At 44.8% G+C, this 24,229-nt stretch overlaps 1 protein-coding gene across 4 annotated transcripts in view; it reads right to left on the bottom strand.

Moving 5' to 3' along the window:
- Positions 1 to 994: 994 nt before the first annotated feature.
- Positions 995 to 24,229, bottom strand: part of Casp7 (caspase 7) — a 39,218-nt gene continuing 15,983 nt past the window's right edge. For 2 of the 4 annotated variants that reach the window (XM_038315771.1, XM_038315777.1), the window contains exons 3-8: positions 22,221 to 22,355; positions 13,725 to 13,870; positions 13,090 to 13,218; positions 10,649 to 10,824; positions 10,224 to 10,359; positions 995 to 2,548 (exon numbers count right to left, since the gene is read on the bottom strand). In XM_038315771.1, coding sequence (XP_038171699.1) covers positions 2,298 to 2,548; positions 10,224 to 10,359; positions 10,649 to 10,824; positions 13,090 to 13,218; positions 13,725 to 13,870; positions 22,221 to 22,355 — 973 coding nt within the window. In that variant the 3' untranslated portion in view covers positions 995 to 2,297. The remainder of the gene's footprint in view (positions 2,549 to 10,223; positions 10,360 to 10,648; positions 10,825 to 13,089; positions 13,219 to 13,724; positions 13,871 to 22,220; positions 22,356 to 24,229) is intronic. The other 2 variants (XM_038315781.1, XM_038315786.1) reach the window with 1 other exon arrangement.

Raw genomic sequence — 24,229 nt, 5'->3', positions numbered from 1 at the left:
ACTAGCAGTGGACAAGGATGGACACTGAAACCCAAAGTGGTAACTGATTAAACATCACTATGTGCATGTGGAGAATGAACTAGAGATCCAATCAGATGCAGAGAATTAGATACTGAATAATGTCCAAGAGAAGTGAGCTTGGTGCTGTGGTGCTTAATGAAGCACGGGATCTGCGAGTGTCTCCACTTGAGAGAGCACTGGCCCCATTTCTCACCATTTGATTTAGCTCACTTAGGAGCACAACTACTGATGTATAATTTCATTTTAGAAATGAACTTAGTTGTCAATAATTTGCAAAAAGAAGGATTTACTTCATTAAAAAATCAATAAATAAACAAAGCTTAGCCCTTAGGATCATTTCTTCCCCTTTGGTAGAACCTATAAAACCAACAGCTAGGCCAATATGGACAGTCCATGCACTTGGATGCCTTTATTTCTACACTAGCCCACTTGTTTACAACAATCTGTGGACTCTGGTAGCTGGAGGGTCATAGTCTCTACTTTAACTGTGACCATCTGGTGTAGTTTTGATGGTAGGGACCAGGGACAAGTTCTACAAGTTGGTCTTAAACAATTTGCTTTGTGGTAAGACTACTTTTACAACACTGATTCCCCCCAACCCAAATTAATAGGAGGTAGTCTATCCCAAACAGTTTTACAGGTTAATTAGCCCTTTTTATGAAATGTTTTGACTTCTAGGAAATTACACACTTTTTGTGCTCTAGCTTCAGAATAAATGTTTGTACTTTGTATGGAGACCAAGTCACCTCACCATTTCCTAACTCCTACCACTACTACTACTACGTCTCTTGTTCTTGTTCTTCTCCTCCTCCACCTCCTTCTCCTTCTTCTTTCTTCTTCCTCTTCTTCTTCTTCCTCTTCTTCTTCCTCTTCCTCTTCTTCCTCTTTCTCCTCCTCTTCTACTTCTTCTTTTTTAATTTTCCCTAATTTCTCTGTCCTAAATAACTTCAAGAAGAAAGCAGTCAGGGCCAGGTAGGAGTTACTAAACCACATTTTAATTAATAAATAGGAACATTTGTTAACACTTATTAGATGGAAAAAACCAGAAATGTATAACGAACAAATTTTAAAGGAAACGGCGCCTTGAAAAGAAAGCGCCAAGACCTTTGCCCCAAGCTTCATTCGTAGAATCAGAGGCAACAAAAAATTACTCTGAAAAAAAAGTCCCTGGACTTTTTGAAAGAATCCCAGATGCATCTGAAATATGAAAACATTATGTTACACATGCAGTGGAAACAGATTGTTCTTCAGCACCTGTGTGGATGGTCTGATGAGCGATGAACAGGTAAAATGCTCTGCATACAGGAGGACTGATTATCTAAGCTCACATATGAGCCACGGTCACACCCCACTCCCTGGCACAATAGCCCTTCCCTGCTCTGCATCTCAGGGACCTCGGTCCCTGGGGCCCTCGTTAGCTGCTTTCAGGTACCTTGGAATGGTGAGGCGCTGGTGAGGACAGGAGGACAAGCCTGGGGAGGCCTGGGGATGTCTCAGCGTCGGACTCAGCTCCAGCTCGGTTTCTATGTCAGACAGTGGCTTTGTCCTTGTCAGGGCTCCATGTACCACAACCCTCCACGGTCCTGGCTCCTAGGAGGCAGTGCTAACCCAGTTCTTACAGATGACCAGGGAACCGGCCTTCTCCTGGGGGCTCACAGTCACACACGAGGCAACAGATTGCTACTGCTTGGCTCTTTTTTCTTAATCACCCACTTAAGTGAATTCCCCCATTGACGCTTCTCCATTGAAGCACCTAGAATGGCTGGTTTTCTGGATTGAGTCCTGCATCCTAGAATATGAACTGTTTTCTCACTTCCCTGGGAAGGTCTGCATAAGAATCTGTCCTAGCCAACTCTACACAACAGCCATGTTTTCCAGGAGAGGTCGATGAATATCGTAGCTGTGTTTGTTTGTTAAGAACTGGAATTCTCTTGGCCAAGTTCAACTAAGACTTTGACTTTCCATTAATGCCACCACCAAGGAGTTTTCTCCAGAGGTCATTTTCATAGCATTCCATCACTCAATGTGATGACCAGGTAAAAGAAATATGAACAAGAAATTAAACTTAAAAGGAAAGTACAAAGCTCTCAAATGAACAAAATTATTAAACAAAAAAGTCTAGAAACCCAGAATATCAGACATTACCAGAAAATTTCCTCCCTGCTGAATCAACATACTCTCCTGAAATTAAATCTCTTTAACATTTCTGAAAATTTGAGAGCATCAAAATGATTAGAAAATAGCAACTGGACTCATCAGTGAATGATGGCAGGTCCTCAGCTGGAAGGGATGCTCAATGGCCGGCTGAAGAAGAGTTCTTTGGTGAGCATGGAGACCATACAGGGGATCTGCTTCTTCTCGTTGAAGCGGGGATCATCACTCTGGGACTCGAAGTGCCTGGCCACCATGTCATTCACCCTGGTCAGTATCTGCATGATCTCCAGCTTTTTGCCATGCTCGTTCAGGATGGAGCAGAGGGCCTGCACAAACCAGGAGCCTTTTCCTGGGTTCCTCCATGAGTAATAGCCTTTAGCCAGAGAGAGAGAGGAAAAGAGAGAGAGAGAGAGAGAGAGAGAGAGAGAGAGAGAGAGAGAGAGAGAGAGAGAGAGAGAGGATCCATTAGCCAACCCCGCTAGCTGTGCCACCTACTGGGAAGAATGGACTCTCAGCCCAATGGGACCTAGGTGTTTGGAGACCATCTCCCTCCCTCCGGCAGCAAAGTCACCAATGCACACACTGCGTGGAGAGCAAACATCTTGGGTGTGAAGTACTACACGAAGAGGCTCAAATACTTTGGATATTCCAGCATGGAAACCAATCACAGACCATGTTACTAAAGACCAGTGATGGCAGATACTGCCAGAGGATTTCCTGTGTCTGAAATACCTGAGACACCTAAGACAGTGAGCTATGTGGAGAGTCCCCTAGGGAAAGTGAAGGATGTCTCACAACTTTGCAACACCTCACCACCCTCTAGGAAGGAGTGCAAGCTTCTAGTCCAAGCCCAGGAACAGAGTTATAAGAGCTGCAAAGACGTCTGAGGTGTGTGTCACTGTTGGGAGACACAGAATGAAGGGTAGATGCTGTGGGAGAATGCTCTTGTATACTGTAAAGATTTGTCACTCATACTGGTTTAATAAAACAGTTATTGGCCAGTAGCCAGGCAGGAAGTAAAGGCAGAGCAACCAGATGAGGAAAATTCTGGGAAGAGGAAGGCAAAGATGAGGTCACAAACCAGATGCAGAAGAAGCAAGATGAGAATGCTTTACTGAGAAAATGTACCAAATCATGTGGTTAAACATAGATAAGAATTATGGGTTAATTTAAGTTGTAAGAGCTAGTTAATAATAATCCTCAGCTAATAGGCCAAACAGTTTATAATTAATACAACCCTCTGTGTTTGTCTTTGGGACTGAATGGCTGCGAGACTGGGCAGGACAGAAACTTCTGTTTATGGGAAAAGCCTGTTGAAAAAATGCAGAGGCAAATATTGTTGGCTACTTTAGGGGCAGGGAAGGGAGGTTCCTGATCTGGGATGGTAGGCATTGTCAGGCAAGAAATGTGCTTCTCATAGACTACACAAAGTCTCTGGAAAAGAAATCTGACTCTCATGGGTTTTCCTGGGCCTGGACCCAAACATCCTAAAAGGAACACCCTAGGAGACCCAGGTGCTGAGAGAGGAACACCTGACACAGAGGAGCAGATCCCCAGGAAGCCAGGATGTCACAGCAGAAGATAGCTTTAGTCACCTGAACAATGCAGAGGTTTACCAGACTCTTATCCCTGTCCATGGCTCCCTCCTACTGTGACTTCCTGCCATCTTGACTCTAGGGGAATCTAAAACTGCTTCTTGCAAATGGGAAAGCTGGTGAGGAAGTTGGAAGATCAAGCTTCCTACAGCACTTTAGCGTGGCTGGGCAGAACTGCCACCTGCACGTCCACATGGCTACCTGGGAACCCCTAGAGGTCAGAGGTCAGAGGACACACGCCTAGAGAGTCAGTCACCACCCCGCCTCACCAAGTCATCATTAAGAATGAGATCTAGAAATCAATGCAATAACACGTGGAGTTTCAGCCATCATCTTGGGATGGACATTCTAGTGAGAGGCATGTCTTTGTTTGGGTTCTTAAATGGTGCCCACCATGTGGTCTAGCATCTTAGTCTAAACCGCAAGGCTACCGGACTGTGGGCCCTCCACCCAGGAAGAAGGGGGAGTGCATGCCTCTCAAGGACAGCAAGAGCCAACACAAAGCTGTATTCAGTTCACACAATGAGTTGTGTTGACGCGTCATCCTGACGCGGTCCAGATCCCGTCACCTATCATCCTCATCACCTAGTGCGGGCATAAGGCTCAGTCAGCAGGTGGGCACACAGTAGCAAGCTGCAGTGTAAACTGTCCTTAGAATGCTTGACTGCCGCGAACACACTGGCAGCTGCCAGCCCCAGCCAGGCGCCGGATGGTGTGGTCACAACTGCATTCATATGGAGACTCATTCAACACAGTGGCCTGGTGAGGATGCACTATCATCTCCCTGGGCTTGAGCTTGACCTTTGACCTCTAGGGGCTCCAAGGTAACCATCTGAAAGTACAGATGCCATCTTGGGACTTTTTCCTCGCATTTCTTTATCAGGGCAGAGTTCAGGCTGCTTGGCAGCGCACACAGCCCACAGAGGGCTCCTCTGTATACTTTCCATGTTCTGACGCATGCTGAGCTATAGACCGAACCGTGCACTGTGAACATGTAAACTGTTTACATGCCTGATGTAGGTGTGTCTTCTATCTATCTGATGATTTCATTGGATAATTAATAAAGGAACTGCCTGGCCCATCTGATAGACCGCCCCTTAGGAGGGTGGAGTAGACAGAACAGGAAGAAGGAAGTGAGGTAGAAGGATCAGTCAGATGCCATGCCTCTCTTAAGTTAGGCAGACTGCCGTGCTTCTCCTCAGAGAGATGCCAGATGCGATGAAGCTCCAGCCCAAGATGGACGTAAGCTAGAAACTTCCCGGTAAGACACCACTTCGTGGTGCTACACAGATTATTAGATATGGGTTAATCAAGATGTGAGTAAGAGGCTGAAAATAATGGGCCAGGCAGTGTTTAAAAGAATACAATTTGTGTGTTGTTATTTCGGGGTATAAGCTAGCCGGTGGCCGGGAGCAGGGCGGCCAGGAGCCAAGTGGTGGGATGCAGCCCGCAGCTCCATACTACAGAATGGCGCCCAACGTGGATAACTGAATCCACAGAAAGCCTGAGAAAGCTTGGGAAAGACTAGAGTAAAGCATGTTTTCTTGATAACAGCAATTTCTCAGGTCTGAGCAAGCGCTCTCATCTAAGAGAGGCTTCCTGACTCAGCTTCAGCTGCAAAACCCTGCAGCTCATTAAGAGGTCCTGCCACAAAACACTTAAATGGTGTTGATGAAAAGCTTTTCAGTTTTCAGCCATAGCAGGAAAAAAGCTGTGCTGTTTTAAAATGCCGGCTTTCTGGGTCATCCTACCAGGGCAAACTCTGACTCTTTCAAGCAGCCGGTCCTGACTATGGAGCTTTTGAGTGTTGTTTAACACTGTTGCAGCTTGCTTGCTGGCAGGGACCTTGAACCGCCAAAGAGTTGTGGTACCTCTGCCATGAGGCTGGAAAGCTAGGGAATGGGCTGGATCTAGCCGTCAAAGTCACAGCTTTAATCCTACTGATATTGTTTGGTAAAGTAAAGACTCATGTAGTCAGAAAGAGAGATATACAGTAAAAGAAAAATTCAAAGACAAAGAAAATGTCTAAGTGGTTTACACTGTGTTAAAAATATATGCAGGCTAAAGGTTAAAGTTCTTAAAAGTAAAAAAAAAAAAAGAAAAAAAAAAGGAAGTAGTTTGTTGTGGTGGTACACACCTTTAATCCCAACACTTGGGAAGCTGAGGTAGATTGACCTCTGTGACTTCAAGGTGTGGCAGCACACACCTTTAATCCCAATGCCTGGGAGGCAGAGACAGACAGATCTCTGTGATTTCTAGGTGTGGTGGCATACGCCTTTAATCCCAGCACTTGGGTTGCAAAGGCAAGTGGATCTCTGAGAGTTCAAGGACAGCCTGGTCTGCAGAGTTATTCCAGGACAAAGATATACAGAGAACTTGTCAAAAAAAAAATAAAAAAATAAAAGTAAAAATAAACGAAATAGAGGTTAAAATAAAGCCGTACAAAGATGGAAAATATACGGAGAATCTTGATACTGTATACTATTATAATCTCTTTGAATTGTTTGAATGCTGAGGAAGAAGCAATAGCTGCTAAAAGATATTTGTTTACAAATGCTGCTGAACTAATCCAAGATAGATATTTTGAAAATACCTTGACTTCAGAATTTGGATCTCAGGATATGATGCTTTGGAAAGGAGTTTCTTTTGTTTTTACAGAAAATGAGACCGTGTGGATTGCTTCTATCCCAATATGGTATGATAGACCACGCCCTCCTGAAAGGTTGCTGTGAACACCTTCAGAAAATTACTTCACCCAACTGATGACTGAGATGAACCTGGCACACAGGTTACACCATGAAAGACCTAATTAACAGCGTCCCCATTCAGCAGGAAGCAGTTTGGAGAGAAATAACTGCGCCCATTTTCCCAAATATTGTTTATAAATGTTCTTTTACATTTAAAGGGAGATATGATATAGATATGAATAATTTGCATTGGTATAGATTTTGCTTTATTGATAGAGATTTAAGGTCAATTTTGTTATATGTATATGTATTTCTGATACTGATTAAGGTATTGTGATTGTGTAGTTCATTTAAAATGTAATGTATAATTAGGAAATATAGGTTGTTGATGGATAGTCATCAATAATGGTTAAGCTTGTAGTCATGTTAGATATTCTATATATAGAGAGATATATTTCAGTTAGATAGACATTCTTCATATCTTTCAAAGACTGCAAAATATGGCATTTAATGTTTTAATAACTTAGGAATTTTCATGATAATGAGACACATCTGCTCCTGGCAGCACCAATCTACTTTAAGAAGATGATGGGCATCGAAGAGGATCCTTATGGAGTTTGATAGCCATTTGGGCAAGAAACTGCTCTTGCCTGGACTATTGCATAAACTGGACACAGAGAACCCTCAGAGAGAGGACTGCTGAACTTGCCTAAATGTGAGATGATTCTTTGGGGTTCCTGATTCATGAAAGAGTCTGCGAGACATTCTACAGGACACAGCAGATACTGACTGAACTGCCTTTGAAATTTCCTGCTTTATGGAAATGTCTGCTGGAAACTATGGGCCTATAGGCTGAAGATGGATGCCCCAATGCTACAAAGGAACTTTAGGTGACTGTCCAGGCAGCAAGATGTCTCTCTGATTTCTAGAGTTTTGGAAGTAGCTTACTTCTTGTTCACCTAGGTAATATTATATCCTTCTGGAGTCTTTGATGGAGTTGAAGAATAAATAGTTATAGTTTTCCTTAGTTATGATAAAAGATAAAGTAGATATAAATATTGTAACTGTAATTCTTGATAACTGTTTTGTTATATGTAATTTTACTATGTTAAAGTGAAAGCTTTTCTTTTTTTGTTTAAACAGAAAAAGGGGAAATGATGTAGGTGTGTCTTCTATCTATCTGATGATTTCATTGGATAATTAATAAAGGAACTGCCTGGCCCATTTGATAGACCGCCCCTTAGGTGGGTGGAGTAGACAGAACAGGAAGAGGAAGTGAGGTAGAAGGATCAGTCAGATGCCACGCCTCTCCTAAGTTAGACAGACCGCTGTGCCTCTCCTCAGAGAGAGAAGCCAGAGGCGATGAAGCTCCAGCCCAAGATGGACGTAAGCTAGAAACTTCCCGGTAAGACACCACTTCGTGGTGCTACACAGATTATTAGATATGGGTTAATCAAGATGTGAGTAAGAGGCTGAAAATAATGGGCCAGGCAGTGTTTAAAAGAATACAATTTGTGTGTTGTTATTTCGGGGTATAAGCTAGCCGGTGGCCGGGAGCAGGGCGGCCAGGAGCCAAGTGGTGGGATGCAGCCCGCAGCTCCATACTACACATGCCGAAGTCCCAGCCTCCAGTGTGATAGCCTTCATGGAATTGAGTTAACAAGGTCAGGAGGGTAGGCCCCCGACCCAGTAAGGTTAGAGTCTTTATGAGAAGATATGCTGGAGCGCTTCTTCTTGCATTTTCTCTGCCATGTGAGGAAGAAGGAAAGCCATTTACAAAGCAGGAAGAGTCCTCCTCTGAGACGGGTTGGTCATGAAATAGGTGTCTGCTGACTGAAGCCAAGTGACACATCTATGACCCGTTCGGTCTTGTGTCTGGCAAGTACACTGGGCATTTGACCTAGAATGGAACGGTGACTGAACTCAGGAGTCAGTGATGGCAGTAACATGGAAGAAAGCCTTCCTTGTTGGCCCTGTAGAGGAGTCTGCCCTCTTCCTGCAGGGCCTCAAGACTTGCTCTAAGCCTCTACAACTCCACACTGGGTTTGTTCACAATGACGCCTGCCAATCCTCACACTGCCAACCTCCCAAGAGAGGTTCTTTCTGTCTCTTACAGTGTTTAAAAGTATGACGTCACCATCCTCATAGACACCACCACCCGTAGAGCCTGCCAGATACACCGACTTACTTATCGTAACTAACACCATGCCTTTGCAAAAGTCCTACACAGCCTGGGAATTCTCACTCAGCGAGGGTTTGTATCCAACAAAAAAATGGCTTGTACTGAACAGACGTGGGTAAACACAGGGCTTGGCAAATAACAAGAAGCCACACTCATTCAGAGCATTGTGTGGTACCTGCCCTGACCACAGCATAAATGATCCTGGTCTGAGACACAATACAGAGCATCTGGGTACTGATATTTGACCCTGGACACATTTTTGAGGCTCGCCCATGTTCAATTAATTTTTCAACTGCTAAAGCAACAATGACTTTCTCCATTACTTACACAATTATTATAAGGATGACAGGGGGAGATGGTTTATTATTCAAATGACATAATTTTTATCATAACATAGTTACTTATATGCATTTATTGCTTATTGTTAAAGTCTTGCGATTATTATTAATCCTAGTAAGTAACACAAAGGGACAGAAATCCACTTTCCTGGGGAGAGAAAGGAATTCTCTGGTAGGCAGAAGAATGGTCCTCAGAGAGGGACACACCTAACTCTAGAACCCATGACTATGTTTCCCTACATGAATAAAAGAGCTTTTCAGATGCCATTAAAACAATAGACTCAAGATGGAAAAACAGTCCTGGGTTGCCCAGGCAGACCCAGTCGCAGAGAGTGGAGGAAGGTTGAGGGGAAAGAGCATATACGTGGGGTCGGTAGAGAAGACAGAGAGAGAGGGAGAAAAGAGGGACAGAGAACAGGGCAGAGAGACCTGAGGTGTCTGGCTTTTGAAGAGAGAGGTCACAAACCAAGGGATAGAAGAGGTTCTAACATGCTAGGAAAAAGAGGAAACAGATCTCCCCCTGAGCTTTCAGCAAAGAGGTAGCCCTGCCAATTCACTTTGGGGGTTCTGACCTCTAGAACACCCAGATAATGTGTTTATGTGTCTCAAGTCATTTTGTCCCGCAAAGACTGGGCACCTGCTATCCTACATGCCTGGGCATGAGCGGAAGTGCTCCAGACGTCAGAACATTTGTGTAGCTTTGACTGGTTGAACAATTTTTTTCCCTTCTTTTTTTGGGGGTGTGTAGTATGTATATGTGAATGTGTATGTGCTTATGTGCACCTGTGTGCAGGCACCTGTGTCCATGTTGGGTGTTCTCCACTATAGCTCCCCACTTCGTTATTTGGGACCGCATCTGTCACTAGATTTGGAGGTCGCCAACTCGGCTAGAGTGGCAGGCCAGTATGCCTCCAGGGTACTCTGCATACCCAGGGCTGGGGTTCCAGCACACATTGCTATGTCTGGTTTTTATATGGGTGCTGGGGATTCAGTCCTGGGTCCTCATGCTCGAACTGCGAGCAGCTGAGCCCGAGCCCCATTTCTGATAAGCAAGTGTGACATCTGAGATGCTTCTGAGTCCAAACTTCCAAGCAGGATACTGATTCAGTTCCAAATTTCCAAACATTTTGGGTTAGGGGGTGTTAAAACCATAATAAATTACTGTGGGAGAGTAATACAGCCCTCATGCCTGAATGCCAACGGAGGACCGTGGATTGGTAAGGCCAGCAGACAGTGGACGGGGTACCTGGAACTGTGGAGTAAGCGAAGAGAAAGTCAGCTTCCACCGGGATCTTGTGCTGGGGGTTGGCATCGGTTTCGGTTTCGTTGATAGACCCGGAGTCGGCCTGAACCCCATCGTCCAGCTTTGTCCCTCGGCAAGCCTACAGCACATCAAAGGAGAGATCACACCAGGGCTGGAACTGGAACTGCATGTGTGGCTCCCTGCCGTGCCCTAAGAGCTCAACGGCCAGCTGATGAAGAGATAATCACCCAGCCTGAGTCAAATCACAAAGCAAAGCTCAGCGACCCCTTCCAGAAATGAAGCAAGTGCCCGTGCCAACCCTTTCCGGGAATAAAGCCCAGCCTCAGTTTGCACACCCCACAGAAACACACCACCCCTGGCACTATGTTACTGCTCCCCACCCCTAACCCACCGGCTTTGCAAATCACCTGGATGAAGAAGAGTTTGGGTTTCTCTAGCAGGGTTTTGCATCGATCACCCCTAAAATGATCTGTCAGATCCTTTATCGGTGTTTTATCGTCTTTCCCGTAAATTAGATTCTCTTCTCCATGGCTGAGCAGGACGCAGGCGAAGCACGCTGAGTTGCTGTGGTCCTCCTCGGAGGCTGCAGGGAAGCAATGTCAATACAGAAGGCACTAGGGCTGGGGCTCCAGAAACAGCTGGCAGTTTAGGGCCAGGGAAGAGCACAGTATCCCCTTCTCAAAGGACTGGGCTGGGTCACCTCCCTGAAGAGACTGGGAACTGCTGGGGAGAATTCTAGAACTTCTCTTAGACAGAACCCAGGCACCCAATCAGCTATTAGAGGACACGGGAAGCAGAGGAACATGGCAGCCCTGTGGGCTGATTCTGGGGTGCCGGAGAGATTAGTTAACCTCCATTTTCTTGTCTGTCTATAAAAAAGAGGTGGTTATGGAGGTTACCAAATGAGTTCCTATTTATTGGACACAGGGTCTCACTGTGTAGCTCTGGCTGGCATGGAACCTGCTATGTAGACCAGGCTGGTCTTGAACTCAGCCTGCCTCTGCTTCCTGAGTTCTGGGATGAAAGTCTGTTCCCCCATATCCAGCTACAGTTACTATTTTAAAGCTGAGATACATAAGAAACATCATGAAAGTATTTGTTAGAGAAAGGGAAACGTTAGGCCAAGTTAAATAAGCCAGTCATAAAAAGGGCAAATGCTGTAGGATTTCAATAGGTGAGATACCAAAATAGAAAGGAGGGTATCAGTGGCTGGTGGGGGCGGGGAGAAAATGGCGCGTGGTTAATTGGTAGGTTGCTTTGGTTATGGAAGATGAAATGAATCCTAAAAGTGACTGCTTAACTCCACTGAACCGCTCTCTTTAAAATGATTAAAGCAGTGACTTTGTATTACACATAATTTATATGCAGAAATAGAAATAGAAATAGAAAACAATATAAATCTGAAGGACTCTAAGTCAGCCTGCCACTGACACACGCATGCATCCATATCTACTGCTGCACTAGCCACAGTAGCCAGGGGACAGAACTAGCCCAGCAACAGAAAGCACATCAGGAAAACGTGGCCCATGAGCACAATCGAGTTTTGTACAGCTGTAAAAAGAAACTGAAATCATGACATCTGAAGGAAAATGGATTGAACCAGAAATCACTGTGTTAAGTGAAATTAGCTAGCCTCAAACGCAAAGACCCTGCGTTTTCTCTGGTGTGCGGAACCTACCTTTGAAAGTATGTAAACACGCATGTGTGTGCTTACATATGTATGTAGGTTATAAAACTAGAAAGGGGATCATGAGAGGGGAGTGGAGACGTTAATAGGGAAGGGTCAAGGGAATACATGGGCTAAGAAGGCAGGAAGAGGGGGCGGGGCACTGGAGCAGAGTGGGAAGCCGAATGAGAACAAAGAGGAATGACACACATACATGAAACCTGTTGCTTTGCATGCTAAACTAGAAAGTTAACAGAAAAAATAGCAGATGGCTGTCAATCCAGGAATCAGGAACAGAGCACACAGCTGACTGGCTTCAGCTTATTTATGGCCACGACACTAACAACCTACTAGCTAATACCAAATTAGCCATGGGAAAAAAAAAGATTTAGAATTTCAGGGATATCTCCTCTGTGCTGGAACTTACCCAGGTACTTTAGGTGAGTCATGTCTATTTTTCAGGATTTATTTTATATGTAATTGAGTACAGGTGCCTGCAGAGGCCAGATGAGGGCGTCTGGTCCCCTGGAGCTGGAGTAATAGGTGGCTGTGAGCCATCCAACACAGGTGCTCAGACACAGACTCAGGCCCTCTGCAAGAGCAGTATACACTCTTAATCACCAAGCCATCTCTCTGGCCCCAAGTCGTCAACTCACAGGAAGATAAGAAAGGCTATATAAAATATTTCTTTTTCAGATATGTAGTTAAGAACCGCTGAGCCCTCTGCTTTCCGTAGGTCCCTGTCTACTGAACAGGTATGATTCTAGGTTTAGAACATGCGCCTGCCCCAAGTGTGAGAGTTACCCCAATGGTGTCCTTTAAGGCATGTCCAACCCACAGCTTGTGCGGCAGGCCATCTATGAACCTGGACTCAACAAGAAGTGGGAAAAATGTCATGATCCTTCTAGGACTCACTTTGTAACTTCACATGGTCCATGAGCATGATCTTGGCAGATGTCAATGTTATGTCACAATGTTAAAAGGCCTGGTGTAGAGTAAACACATCTCTCCTAGAGATGGGCACAGCATTTCAAGTCTGATCTGGTGCTTAATTTACTCTCCAGTCTCTCTCTCACCCTTTCCAAAGTCCGCCCACACAATTACCATGTGGTGTGTCTATACCCAACATTCCAGAGCCCAGATCTGGTTCCTCCCGGCACAGCAGAAGTAGCTCACACTCACCTTGTCTGAGCAGCTCTTGCATCTTTGCACAAGAGCAGTCATTGTAGACGACTACGTCAAAACCCAGGCTTCGGAAGCACTTGAAGAGGGCCTCCGCGTCTTTGTCTGTCCCATTCCGGACATCCATACCTGCAGGGGTGAAGCAAGGAGTGGGGGTGAGCAAAGCCTAGGGCAAGTTCCGGTCAGGTCAGGTGCTGCATGGGGCTCCAACACCTGGCGCTGAAGCAGAACACACCTTCCAGCATCACATCTTCACTGCCCAAATGGGACTAGAAGCAAAGTCAAGAGGCGGGACTCAGCCTCCACACCACAGGCGCTTCCTCATGGGAACGCGAAACCACACGGGTCTTGAGATGGCCAGTACTGGCTGCCAATGTCATGTGAGCTAGCCTCACCCAATTAAACAGTCCACTTTATCACAGCAATAGGAAAAGAAACTAAGACAGTCTCCTTGATTCTTAGTTAAAGCACACGGCAGTCCTTCAAGATGGAAAATTCTCTGCACCCCTCTCTCCTGGATATGGACAACCGGCTGCCGGCAGAGGGCTTAGCACAGCTCTCTCTGAGGAATGTCTCTGGTGCCAGGTGGAGAAAGTGGGAGGAGGAGGAGAGGCTGGCCTGGCCCTGACACTCACCTGTTATTCTGTCAAAGTTCTTGTTGTTTATGATGATGCATTTTCCCATCTTTTCAAAATTCATGTTGTACTCGTAAGCGGGCTCTCGGACCCGGGTGGTCTTGTCTGGGCATGGAGAGACATTTTCCACCTTTTTCTTCCTTGTCCTTGGGTTAGAGAAAGTCAGTTAGAGGCTGTGGAAGCAGTCTGGGCAGTTGTGTGCTCAGGGAGGCCCTGCATTGTGAAAAGAAGACCCATGGTGGACAGACAGTGCTGTTTAACTGTCACGTTTCAACGGAGTAAGGAAAACGCAGCTCCCAGAGTGGCCAGCGTGGAACCTGGATGGCTCAGCCCCTGCCATGAACTTGTGAGGCCTGTGGGGACCCAGTGGGGCGTTCACTGGGTACCAAATTTACATAAACCTCACAGCAAAATAACTGCCCTGGGTCAGGCAACGGTTCACTAGAAGACAGGGCTACCCTGTTTATTATGTCCCATACAGCAAACAGCCCACAGTCCCTTTTACAGTAAGTGGCTGAACTGAGCAATGTTCGTGCAACAGGGACAGCAGGAAGCACGAGAACGGAAGTCACAAATGGACACAGCAAAGAGCCAATACACAAAGGGCTGCACCGATTTAAGCACCTCCTACTTAAACCTGGAGAGCTTTTGAAACCAGAGGACCATAAAGACCTTCAGGGATGCCCACGCTATTTATTTACTTTAAAAATGTGGCCTGTGAATGTGGTACAGGCAAGATGCCAGGTGTCTTCCCTCTATTCCTTTCCATCTTTTTTTTTTGCTTGCTGTTTTAGCTAGACTGTCTCGACCCCCAACTAGTACCTGGGGTACAGACACATGCTGGGATGATACAGCTGAAGGAGTCCAACAATGCTGTCTCATGCCACAGATGCAGAGAATTTAGTAGTTGCTCAGTGCAGGAGCTGCTGCTGAAGATGTGGGGATTCCTAGAGAGCTGCTGCTCCCCAGTCCGCCCTGGGAGCCTGAGAACACTGGTCCCAGGATCCGAAAAGGAATCTACAGCAGCGGAAATGGCACAAAGCATCTCCACAGTGAGAGAGAGCGACAAAGGAGCAATGGTGAGTGATCTCACCTATGCATCCTTTTTACATCGCTGCTATAAGATGCTGCCCTTCAGAGCTGAGGTGGGGCTTCCCACTTCACCAACGGCAATCAAGATAGCTCCTCACAGAAGTGTGGTGATCAGCGATTTCTCAGGGGCTGCACAATGACATTCAAAACCACCCATCCACCACTGCGGAAGGGAGACAGGGTGGCTTTTCCTGAGTGTAAGCCAAGCGAGGTTCTGTGCATCCAAGGATATGCCACAGGGGCAAGAGTAGAATTCATGTTCCCACTGCCACCTTCTCAGTGGTCCTACAGACGGTGTTCCCCATGCGAACTAAAATACAGATGCAGGGTTCCCTACCCCAGGAACTTTCTGGCGTTCAGCAGAGGTGCAGGAGGCAGGTAAGGGGTCCAATGCCGCTTATAGGTATCAATAAAAACAACTAACATTTGTCAGTAGCCATGGAGCTTGCTAAGACTCCCGGCTGCATCTCCTCCCTGAACCTTCATTCAACTCCAAAAGGAGGGCAGATACCACCTTGATTCCAGTTCTAGACGAATGAGGGAGGCTGGCTGGCTTGGGGAAGAGTGAGCACACAGGGCCGTGCCCAAGTGTGTGGCCTTCAGATTTGTTACTCATTGGACAATGGTGACCCTCAGATGGAAAAAAGCACCAGTAGGCTTCGAGATACAGCAACTGACGAGTTACCTGTTCTCAGAGATCATCCATGGTTCTAACTAGGCCCCAGGGTTCACACAGTGGTGTGCAGGGGACCCTTGGACAGAGTCTACTAATTCCAGCTCCAGGGCCCCACGGCTCGGTCAGCAGCTGGCTTGGGAAAATGAAGATGTGGAGGTTTGATTTTCTCAGTGGTAAACACAGCCCTCGTTGAACAGGGTAAGGTGCCTGAAAGAGCTTTGAAACCTACCAAGTTCAAAACACACACAGCCTTCCTTTCCTTATTAGTGCCTGCTACCTACAGGCCAGGAACTTCACGGGATCAGTGCACATTCCCAATGGTCAAGATCAAGTTCCAGTCTGGCCGGGCTGTGATTCCCCACAGAACAGCCTCCTGGTGTGTGCTTTCTCTACATAACGCCCTCTGTGAGCAAACACTGCTTTTGATATTAAAATCTAGGACAGGACTCCCGCACCTCTCAACTTCCTTTTGGGGGAAGCTGGTGTATAATTCACGACCTTTCTTAAACTGGGTCCCCTAACTCAGTTACCTCCTCAACAAAGGCAGCCCTGGGACGGGCCTTATATAGCATTTTCTGTGACTCCTTGGAAAAGACCAGAATAGGAAGAAAATGAGAAAAGTTTAAGGCAGCATAGGAATCTTAGCATATTAACCTCATTTTAGGGCAAAATTCCTGTACCCTAGAGTAAGCGGAAGGCCATCTATGACTGTAGCAGGGTGCCCTGCAGGCTGAAGAGCACGGCTTGTTCAGGACAACCTGAACAGGCACACTGAAGAGGCATGGTTCTAGTTCTATCTTCTTTGGCAAGAATTTCTATGTTGAGGGGCTAGTGAGGAGATGGTTCAGCAGATAAAGGGCAACCTGAGTTCAATCCCTGGACTCCATGTGGTGGGAAGAAAAAACTGACTCCAGGAGCTTGTTTTCTGATCTTCACATGCAGGCCACAGCATGAGCATGCATGGGCACACACATGCACAGAATGCACAGGTGACCCCTCATCCTTACTATACACTGTACATACAATGTACATATAATGTACATACAAATATAATGTAAAGACCCTAACAATTTCCAGGACGACAGTCATGTCTCAAACATGCTGTGACTCTTATATTCTAGCTGCCATTAGTTCATCCCTAATAACGCGCAAAACAAAACCAGCAAGCATCGCTCGTAAGGATAAAGGATTGGAGAGAATGTTACATGGGAAATCAAAGGCCTATGCTTCAGTAAAAATAGAACCTGGAACATTACCTCATTATTTGAGAAGGTAGCGATTAACTTATTTGCTTAAAAAAAAAAAAGGAACAAGACTGGGGAACAGGGACACATGCTGTAAAGACAATAATGCATGGTTACAAAAAGTACCTAAAAATTGAACTGCAAATCATATACAGTTCTTATCTCTGGGCAGATACCCCAGAAGGGTGGTAGGAACAATTTCCCTCCCCAAACCTGCCCCTAAATTGAACTCCTCAACACTTTAAACTCACAATTATTTGTGTGTGTGTGTGTGTGTGTGTGTGTGTGTGTGTGTGTGTGTGCGCGCGCGCGCGCGCGTGCGTGCACGCACTCCCTCTATGTGTTTCTCAAGGACTGAACTCGGCTCGCCAGGCTTTGGTGACAAACACCTTCACCCACTGGCCCACTTCATCAGTTATGAACTTCTAGTTTTCAAAACGAAGCCACGTCTCCTCCTCTTGCTGATTTGGGTCAGTCCACATTAATGGTTCCTTGAAACTCAAACAACCTTTAAACACCAGCTCTGCCCTGACACAGATGGATACCATCGAATTTACCTTCCTAAGAAGAGGCGACTCTGGGCAAGCAGACTCTGGGATCAGCTCAGAGCACAGAACACAGAAACAGTGAAAAGGAGGAAGGGACTGTTTGAGACGGCATCGAGAATGAGCCAGGAAAAAAAAGGGAGGGACAGCCAGGGCTCACTGCACGCAGTGACATCTGCATGGACGAGTGTGAGACAATCTCCTGTCATCAAAGAGCTCAGCAGCTTGGGGCACCCTTTTCTTTGGGTTTCTCTTTTAATACCCATTGTCCCTTAGAAACTGTGGGAGTAGCTGCCATGTTGGTACACATTAATTGCTCAGCCTATCCTTCGACCATTTAGTGACGGTCACAGAGTCAGTCTCTCACAAATGGCAAAATGAGAATTTCCGCTGGCCATGTTTCAACATGTGACCTGAGAAGCCAAAAGGATGGGCTGGCCAAGAGAGGGCAGAGCAAAGGCAGAGGGAAAATGAGCAAAGCTGAAGAGGGCGGGAAGGTGTTGAGGAATATTTACCTATGCTTGTGAAGACGTGTCTCTGCCTAAGGTGCCCTACAATTGGCTCAATAAAAAGCTGAGTGACCAATAGTGAGGCCCAAGGATATAAGTGAAACTTCCGGGCAGAGAGAGAACTCTGGGAAGAAGAAAGGTGGATTTCACCAGCAGACTTGGAGCAAGTCAGACATGAGGCACCGCGGAAAGATAAACGCCATGTGGCAGATTATAGATTAATAGAAGCAGGTTAATTTGAGTTGTAAGAGCCAGCTGGGGACAAGCCCAAGCTAAAGGCCAAGTTTTCAAGTCTCTGTGTTGTTATTTGGGTGTGGTGACCTAAAGATAATCCAACAGGAAAGTTTGCTACATTTGGCGCCCGATGTCCAACATGTAAATCTACATAAGGCCTGAAAAGCTGAAAAAAATCTCAAGTTCCCAATATGCTTAGTGCTTGTGGCATACAGATAGACATGCAGATCCTTAAAGCCCGGCTACCAAGCACTTGAATGGGATTTATGAGTAGCAGATGGTGGGAGACTAGGAAGAAACTTGTTGGGACCAATTGGAGTCCTGGCCTTCAGCTGCTCCTCCCTGCTAGGGCCATTCTGATTGGAGTTACTAAAAGCTGTGCCTTGAGGATCAGAGGATGGGGTTTTCACCTGCTGGCTCACTTGACTGCTGGGCATTTAAGCCTCCATGGTGCTATGAAATAAAGGGCTTTATACCAGTGTCCATGTGTCTGTCTGTCTCTGTGTGTGTTTTCTCAATCTTCAGCCCCTTTCCTGAAGCTCGCGAACTGAATTGTAGCATATAGAACACAGACGGGGGCGTGGTGCATGAACCCAGGAACTTCCCATAGCTGGAACAAGCAGACATGTTTCAGGCTAGGGACACAGGCATTAGTCTCCACTCTCATAGACCTGAAAGGAACAGAGCCAGCACCAGGCCAAGTGCTAAGAGGAGCCATGGAGCAGAGGGCCTACCCGCCGCTTAGAAGTTAAGGTTTGGCTCATGCAGTCAGAGAAGGCTGTAGACATGCAAAAATGTACTTAGATGTTGAAGGTAAAAAAAGAAAATGAATATAGACAGTCACTGAAAAATAGTTTAAAAATAATAAAGTAAGGCCTTTAAAGATAAAGTAAAGTAATACAAAAACAAAAATCCATGGAAAGATGAAAAATACACAGGGTATCTGGATCCTATATATTGTCTGCTTGACTTTAAATTTTTTAAATGCTAATAAACAAAAAACAATGGCTGCTGAGAGACACTGGATTATGGAAACTGTTAAATTAAACCAACCTATATATATATATATAATTCTTAAATGTGTTAAATTTAGAATGAAGTCAGAAAATATGTTGCATTGGAGGAGAGGTTTTTCTTTTGTTTCCACAGGAAACAAAAAAGCTGTGGATTTATCCAAAATTAATAAAGACAGATTTGACCCGGGGAGACCTCTTGAGGATCTTGACTACAGACATGAAGAAAAAAACAAGAAGAATTACAAAAGAGGTGACTTAAGCTGGTCCCTTGACATGGGATCAGCTCTGAGACTCGATGAGACATGATAAATCTTGCTGGCTACAGAGTCCTCATGACTTATTATGACATGTCATCCTTTCATATGACACGGATAAAGGTTTGGTTATACAGTCCAAATGGACTTATAAAGTTAACATATGCCTTTTATCTGTTGAAACATAGAAAAAAAATCTTTCAAAAAAATCATCTTTACTACAGGAGCTAGTTCCAGGACAGGCTCCAAAGCCACAGAGAAACTCTGTCTCAAAAAACCAAAAAAAAAAAATCATCTTTAGCTGACTTGTGCACAATACACATTCCATACTTGTGTTAATGCATATGTGTGTGTGTGTGAGAGACCTTTAAAAGTTTGTGTGTTTTCAAATAAAGACAAGTAGCCCAGGTGATCCAGCCTCTCAGAATGCCTCTGTTGCAGTGTCCTCAAAATTCTGCATCTAGAACAACATCAAAGTTGCTAGCTGAGATGGTCCAGCCTCACCCACTACTCTGGCCAGGACTTCAGACAAGCCCTGTACTGTCCCACCACACAGAGTTTGGACAACATAACAGTTAGATCTCCCAGGACATGATCGTTATCCCAACTTTCTCAGGGTCCCCTAAAGATGCTATTGTCCCCAGACAACAGGAAGCAGGATAGAGAACACCACACCACATTCCCAAGAGGTGGGGTGGGTAGGTTTGGGTCACTGAATGGATTACAGATGTTTATCATCATTTACTGGGATTGGTTGCAAATTGTTACTGGTCATGGTAAAGGAGGAAACTAAGCAAAGCAGGTGAGATTCAGGGAGCTCTTTCTGAAAGGAAAATAGGCAGGGGGATACAGGAATGACAAGAAAAAGGGTAGATTATTAAATCTACTTTTAAACAAAAAAAAACAACTACTAATCTCAAATATTTTTACAGAGGTATGGATTTTTGTATATTGATACAAAGTTACTGTTATTTTTGTTTTAACATATTGTATGTATGTTTCTACTCTTTATTCTACTCTTGTGCCTATGCAGCTCATTTTAAAACACAGCATAAAGTTCTAGTCATTAAAGGCTATTAAAAACTGTTTAGAATAATTAAGAAATGTAGGTTATACATTAGTCATGTAGGTATATATATTATAGTCATGTAGGTATGTTTTCAAGGTCAAAGTGAGATATATTTTAGATAGATGATGTTCTTCAAATACTTCAGAGACCTACAGAATATGGCATTTAATATGGTTTAATTGCATAAGGCTTTTCATGACAGTGAGACAATCTGCTCCTGGCAGCACCAATGTTCTTCAAAAAAGGAAGATGGGCATAGAAAAAGCTCCAAATGGAGTTTGCCTTCAATGTGGCAAAGTTAGCTGTTGGGGCAAGAAATTGCCCTTGCCTCAACTCCTGACAATGTGCTATACAAATTGGTCAAGCAGGACACAAAAGGCAATTTCAATTGCTGAACTTCAGCAAGACAAGGTAGGACAGTCCTTCAATTCCTGATTCGCAGAAAAGTCTGTTGGATATTCTAGGCCTGTAGGATGCTCCAACATTGCAGAGGAACCTTGGATGACTATTCAGGCAGCCAGATGTTTCTGTTATTTCTATTGTTTTGGAAGCTGCTTGCTCTGCACTTCCTATTTACTCAGGTAACATGATATCCTTCTCAGATCTTTGATGGGGTTGAAGACTAGACAGTTATAGCTTTATTTTTCCTTGTTACCAAATTCAGAAAAGAACTTACATAAGAAATTAAAAATAAAAGAAATACGAGTTTAAAATAAAGCCACATGAAGATATGAAATACACAGAGTCTTGATACTGTATATTACTGTGCTGCTTTTAAATTGTTTGATGGCTGAGGAAGAAACAAAAGCTGCTAAAAGATATTTGATTATAAATGCTTCTGAATTAGCCTAACATATACATTTTGAAAATGCCTTGACTTTAAAATATGTCAAAAGATATGTTACTTTGGAGAAGAGGTTTTGCTTTTGTTTCCACAGAAAATGAGAGGCTGTGGATTCATTCTGGGTTAAGAAAAAAAAAATCAGGTTTGATCAAGGAAGACCCTCTGAGAAATCTCTGATAGAAGCAGATGGCCCAGATGTCTGATTTCTACATCCAGAACATATTCAAGGCTGATGGCTGAGATGATCAAGCCTCACAGAATACTCCAGTCAGGACTTGGTCATAATACTAAATTTTCTTTAAGTCCCCATAAGATTTACCAATGCCCCCAATCAGCAGGAACTAGCCTGGGAAACTATACCCACATTCCCCCCAAAAATGGATTATGGATGTTTGTGTTTGTTTAGAATGTTGGTTGCAAGTTGTTATGGATAATGATCAGGAAAAAAGCTAAACAAAGGAGATCTGATTCAGAGTTCTTGTTTTGAAAAGGGGGGTTGCTGTGGGACAATGGTCTTGTACTTTGTAAAGATTTGTCACTTGTATTTTAATAAAATGCTGATTGGCATTTAGTAGCTAGGCAACCGTGCTTCTGGTGGCCATCCACACTCTCATGCTGGACAGAACACTAGCTTGCAGCTCTGTGTGATCACCTCTCTACACAGCCTTCAGCGGTCAGCCACATTCCTCTGGAAGCAAGGCCTTCTGGGAGGTGCCTGTCGGCAGCCACACAGATGACATTTACAAGTAAAGCGCCTCAGTGCTGACAGCAGATTGAACATTAGGTCACTTTACTGTTGTAGTAGTGAAGCGGCGGGCCGCTTCCCGCAGCCTGGCTCCCGGCCACTGGCTAGCTTTACACCCCAAATAATTACACAGAAACTACATTCATTTAAATACTGCCTGGCCCATTAGTTTCAGCCTCTTATTATCTAATTCTCACATCTTGCTTAACCCATTTCTAATAATCTGTGTAGCACTACAAGGTGGTGGCTTACCGGGAAAGATTGGTACCTGAAATGTTCTAAAGGATCAGCTTTGGCCCAGGAGTCCGAGCTGGTATACGGACGGCAGCAGTATCGTGGTTGAAGACCTTTATTTGCCCGCCTAAAGGCCCTTGAAATGGTGAGACGCCAGATCTGGAAACAACTAAAAGAAGTATATACGCTGAAGACGCACATGTGCTGTATCAGTACCAAGTAGAGGACGATGTTTTTGTCTGGAGGCATCGAGTTGGGAATCTCGAGCCTCGTTGGAAAGGGCCATATTTGGTACTCTTGATGAATTGCAGTGTCCCGGGCTTTTAATACCACCACCAGTCAGGATGTTTGTGTTTGGGGGACTAATTATAGGCTGACTCCTACTGAGGTTACAGGTGTAGGGTCATGCCTGGGAAGTCCACCAGCTGTCTACAAATGTCTGTGAAGTGAGACCCTTAAGAGCCCTACGACTCCTGACACCAGGTACTTGGTTCCCGGTTTAGATAAATGGTGGGCTTGTAGTACAGGCCTGCATGTTGACATTGGTCTTTAATGATACCAAAGATTACTGTGTGCTTGTACAACTGGTACCTAGGGTCTTTTATCATCCAGCTAACATGCTTAAAGATAAATTTGACAAGCACCAAACTTGCTTTCGACAAGAACCTATTTCTCTGACACTAGCAGTAATCCTGGGCCTCGGGATAGCTGCTGGTGTTGGGATAGGTACTGCTGCCCTAATACAGGCCCCTCATTACTTTAATAAATTAAAAATAGCCATGAATAAAGATTTGAGGGCTCTAGAACAATCTGTTTCCAAACTCAAAGGGTCATTGACTTCCCTCTCAGAAGAGGTCTTACAGAATAGAAGGGGATTAGATTTGTTATTCTTAAAAGATGGAGGATTATACACTACTCTCAGAGAGAAATGTTGTTTCTATGTGGACCACTCAGGAGTAATTAAAGACTCCATGAGTAAACTTAGAGAAAGGTTAGACAAAAGAAAAAGAGACAGAGAAGCGTATCAGGGATGGTTTGAGAGCTGGTTTAGTAGATCTCCTTGGATGACTACTCTGATATCCTCCCTTATGGGACCATTCCTAATTTTGCTTCTGCTACTGATTATAGGTCCATGCATATTAAATAAACTAATTACCTTCATTAAAAAAATAAGTGCTGTTCAGATTTTGATGTTACACCACCAATATAGCACTTTACAAGGTCAAGAAGATACTGAAATCTAGTTTTATAATTAGAACTAGGTACTAGAAGAAGTGGGGAGATGAAAGACCTGGATAAATCCAGACCCCTCTAGCAGGAAAAATCTAGCCAAAAATCTAGGTTCAGTGACTCTGTTTCAGGAACTAGCTGAAGATAAAGTTAGATTATAATCTTGAGAAACAGGGAGGTACCCCCTTGTGATTATCACTGGTATTTCCTGAATTTTCAATGATGCCTTCCTTTGGATTACTGGGTTGTGGTTTCTTCCCTTAAAAACCCCTTCTCTCAGTTATTCAATGTTGAACTCCTCCCCTGCGTGGGTTATGAGTCTTGGCCCCAGTGTGCTGGTTCCTGTCCTGTCAATAAACCTCGTGTGATTGCAGCAAGGACGGTCTCTCGTGAATTACTGGGGGTGGGGGTGGGAGGAGTAGTGTTATCCTGAGACTTGAGTAAGAGTCTCCCCAAACCGGGGGTCTTTCAAGGGTTTCTCTGTGTAGCTCTGGCTGTCCTAGAACTCACTCTGTAGACAAGGCTGTCCTGGAACTCACAGAGATCCACCTGCCTCTGTTTCACGAGTGCTGGGATCAAAGGCGAGAGTCGCCACTGCCCAGCTGGTTTTCCTTTTTCTAGACCCAGATTTACACAGGTGCTGGGGATTCGAACTCAGGTCCCCAGGCTTGAGCAGCAGGCACTTTACCCACCGCTGTAGGTCTCTGGCTGAGAATTTTCTAAGCCAGCTTTTATCACTTCCCATTCCAGGCCTATCACACCCACCCCTACTCCCACCCCCACACCCTTTCCACCTCTTCCTTCCCCTTTTTG

The sequence above is a fragment of the Arvicola amphibius genome, chromosome 1 (genome assembly GCF_903992535.2).
Source record: "Arvicola amphibius chromosome 1, mArvAmp1.2, whole genome shotgun sequence".
Lineage (NCBI taxonomy): Eukaryota > Metazoa > Chordata > Mammalia > Rodentia > Cricetidae > Arvicola > Arvicola amphibius.
Note: the sequence above shows the minus strand (reverse complement) of the source record. Positions and strands in the feature narration are given on the sequence as shown.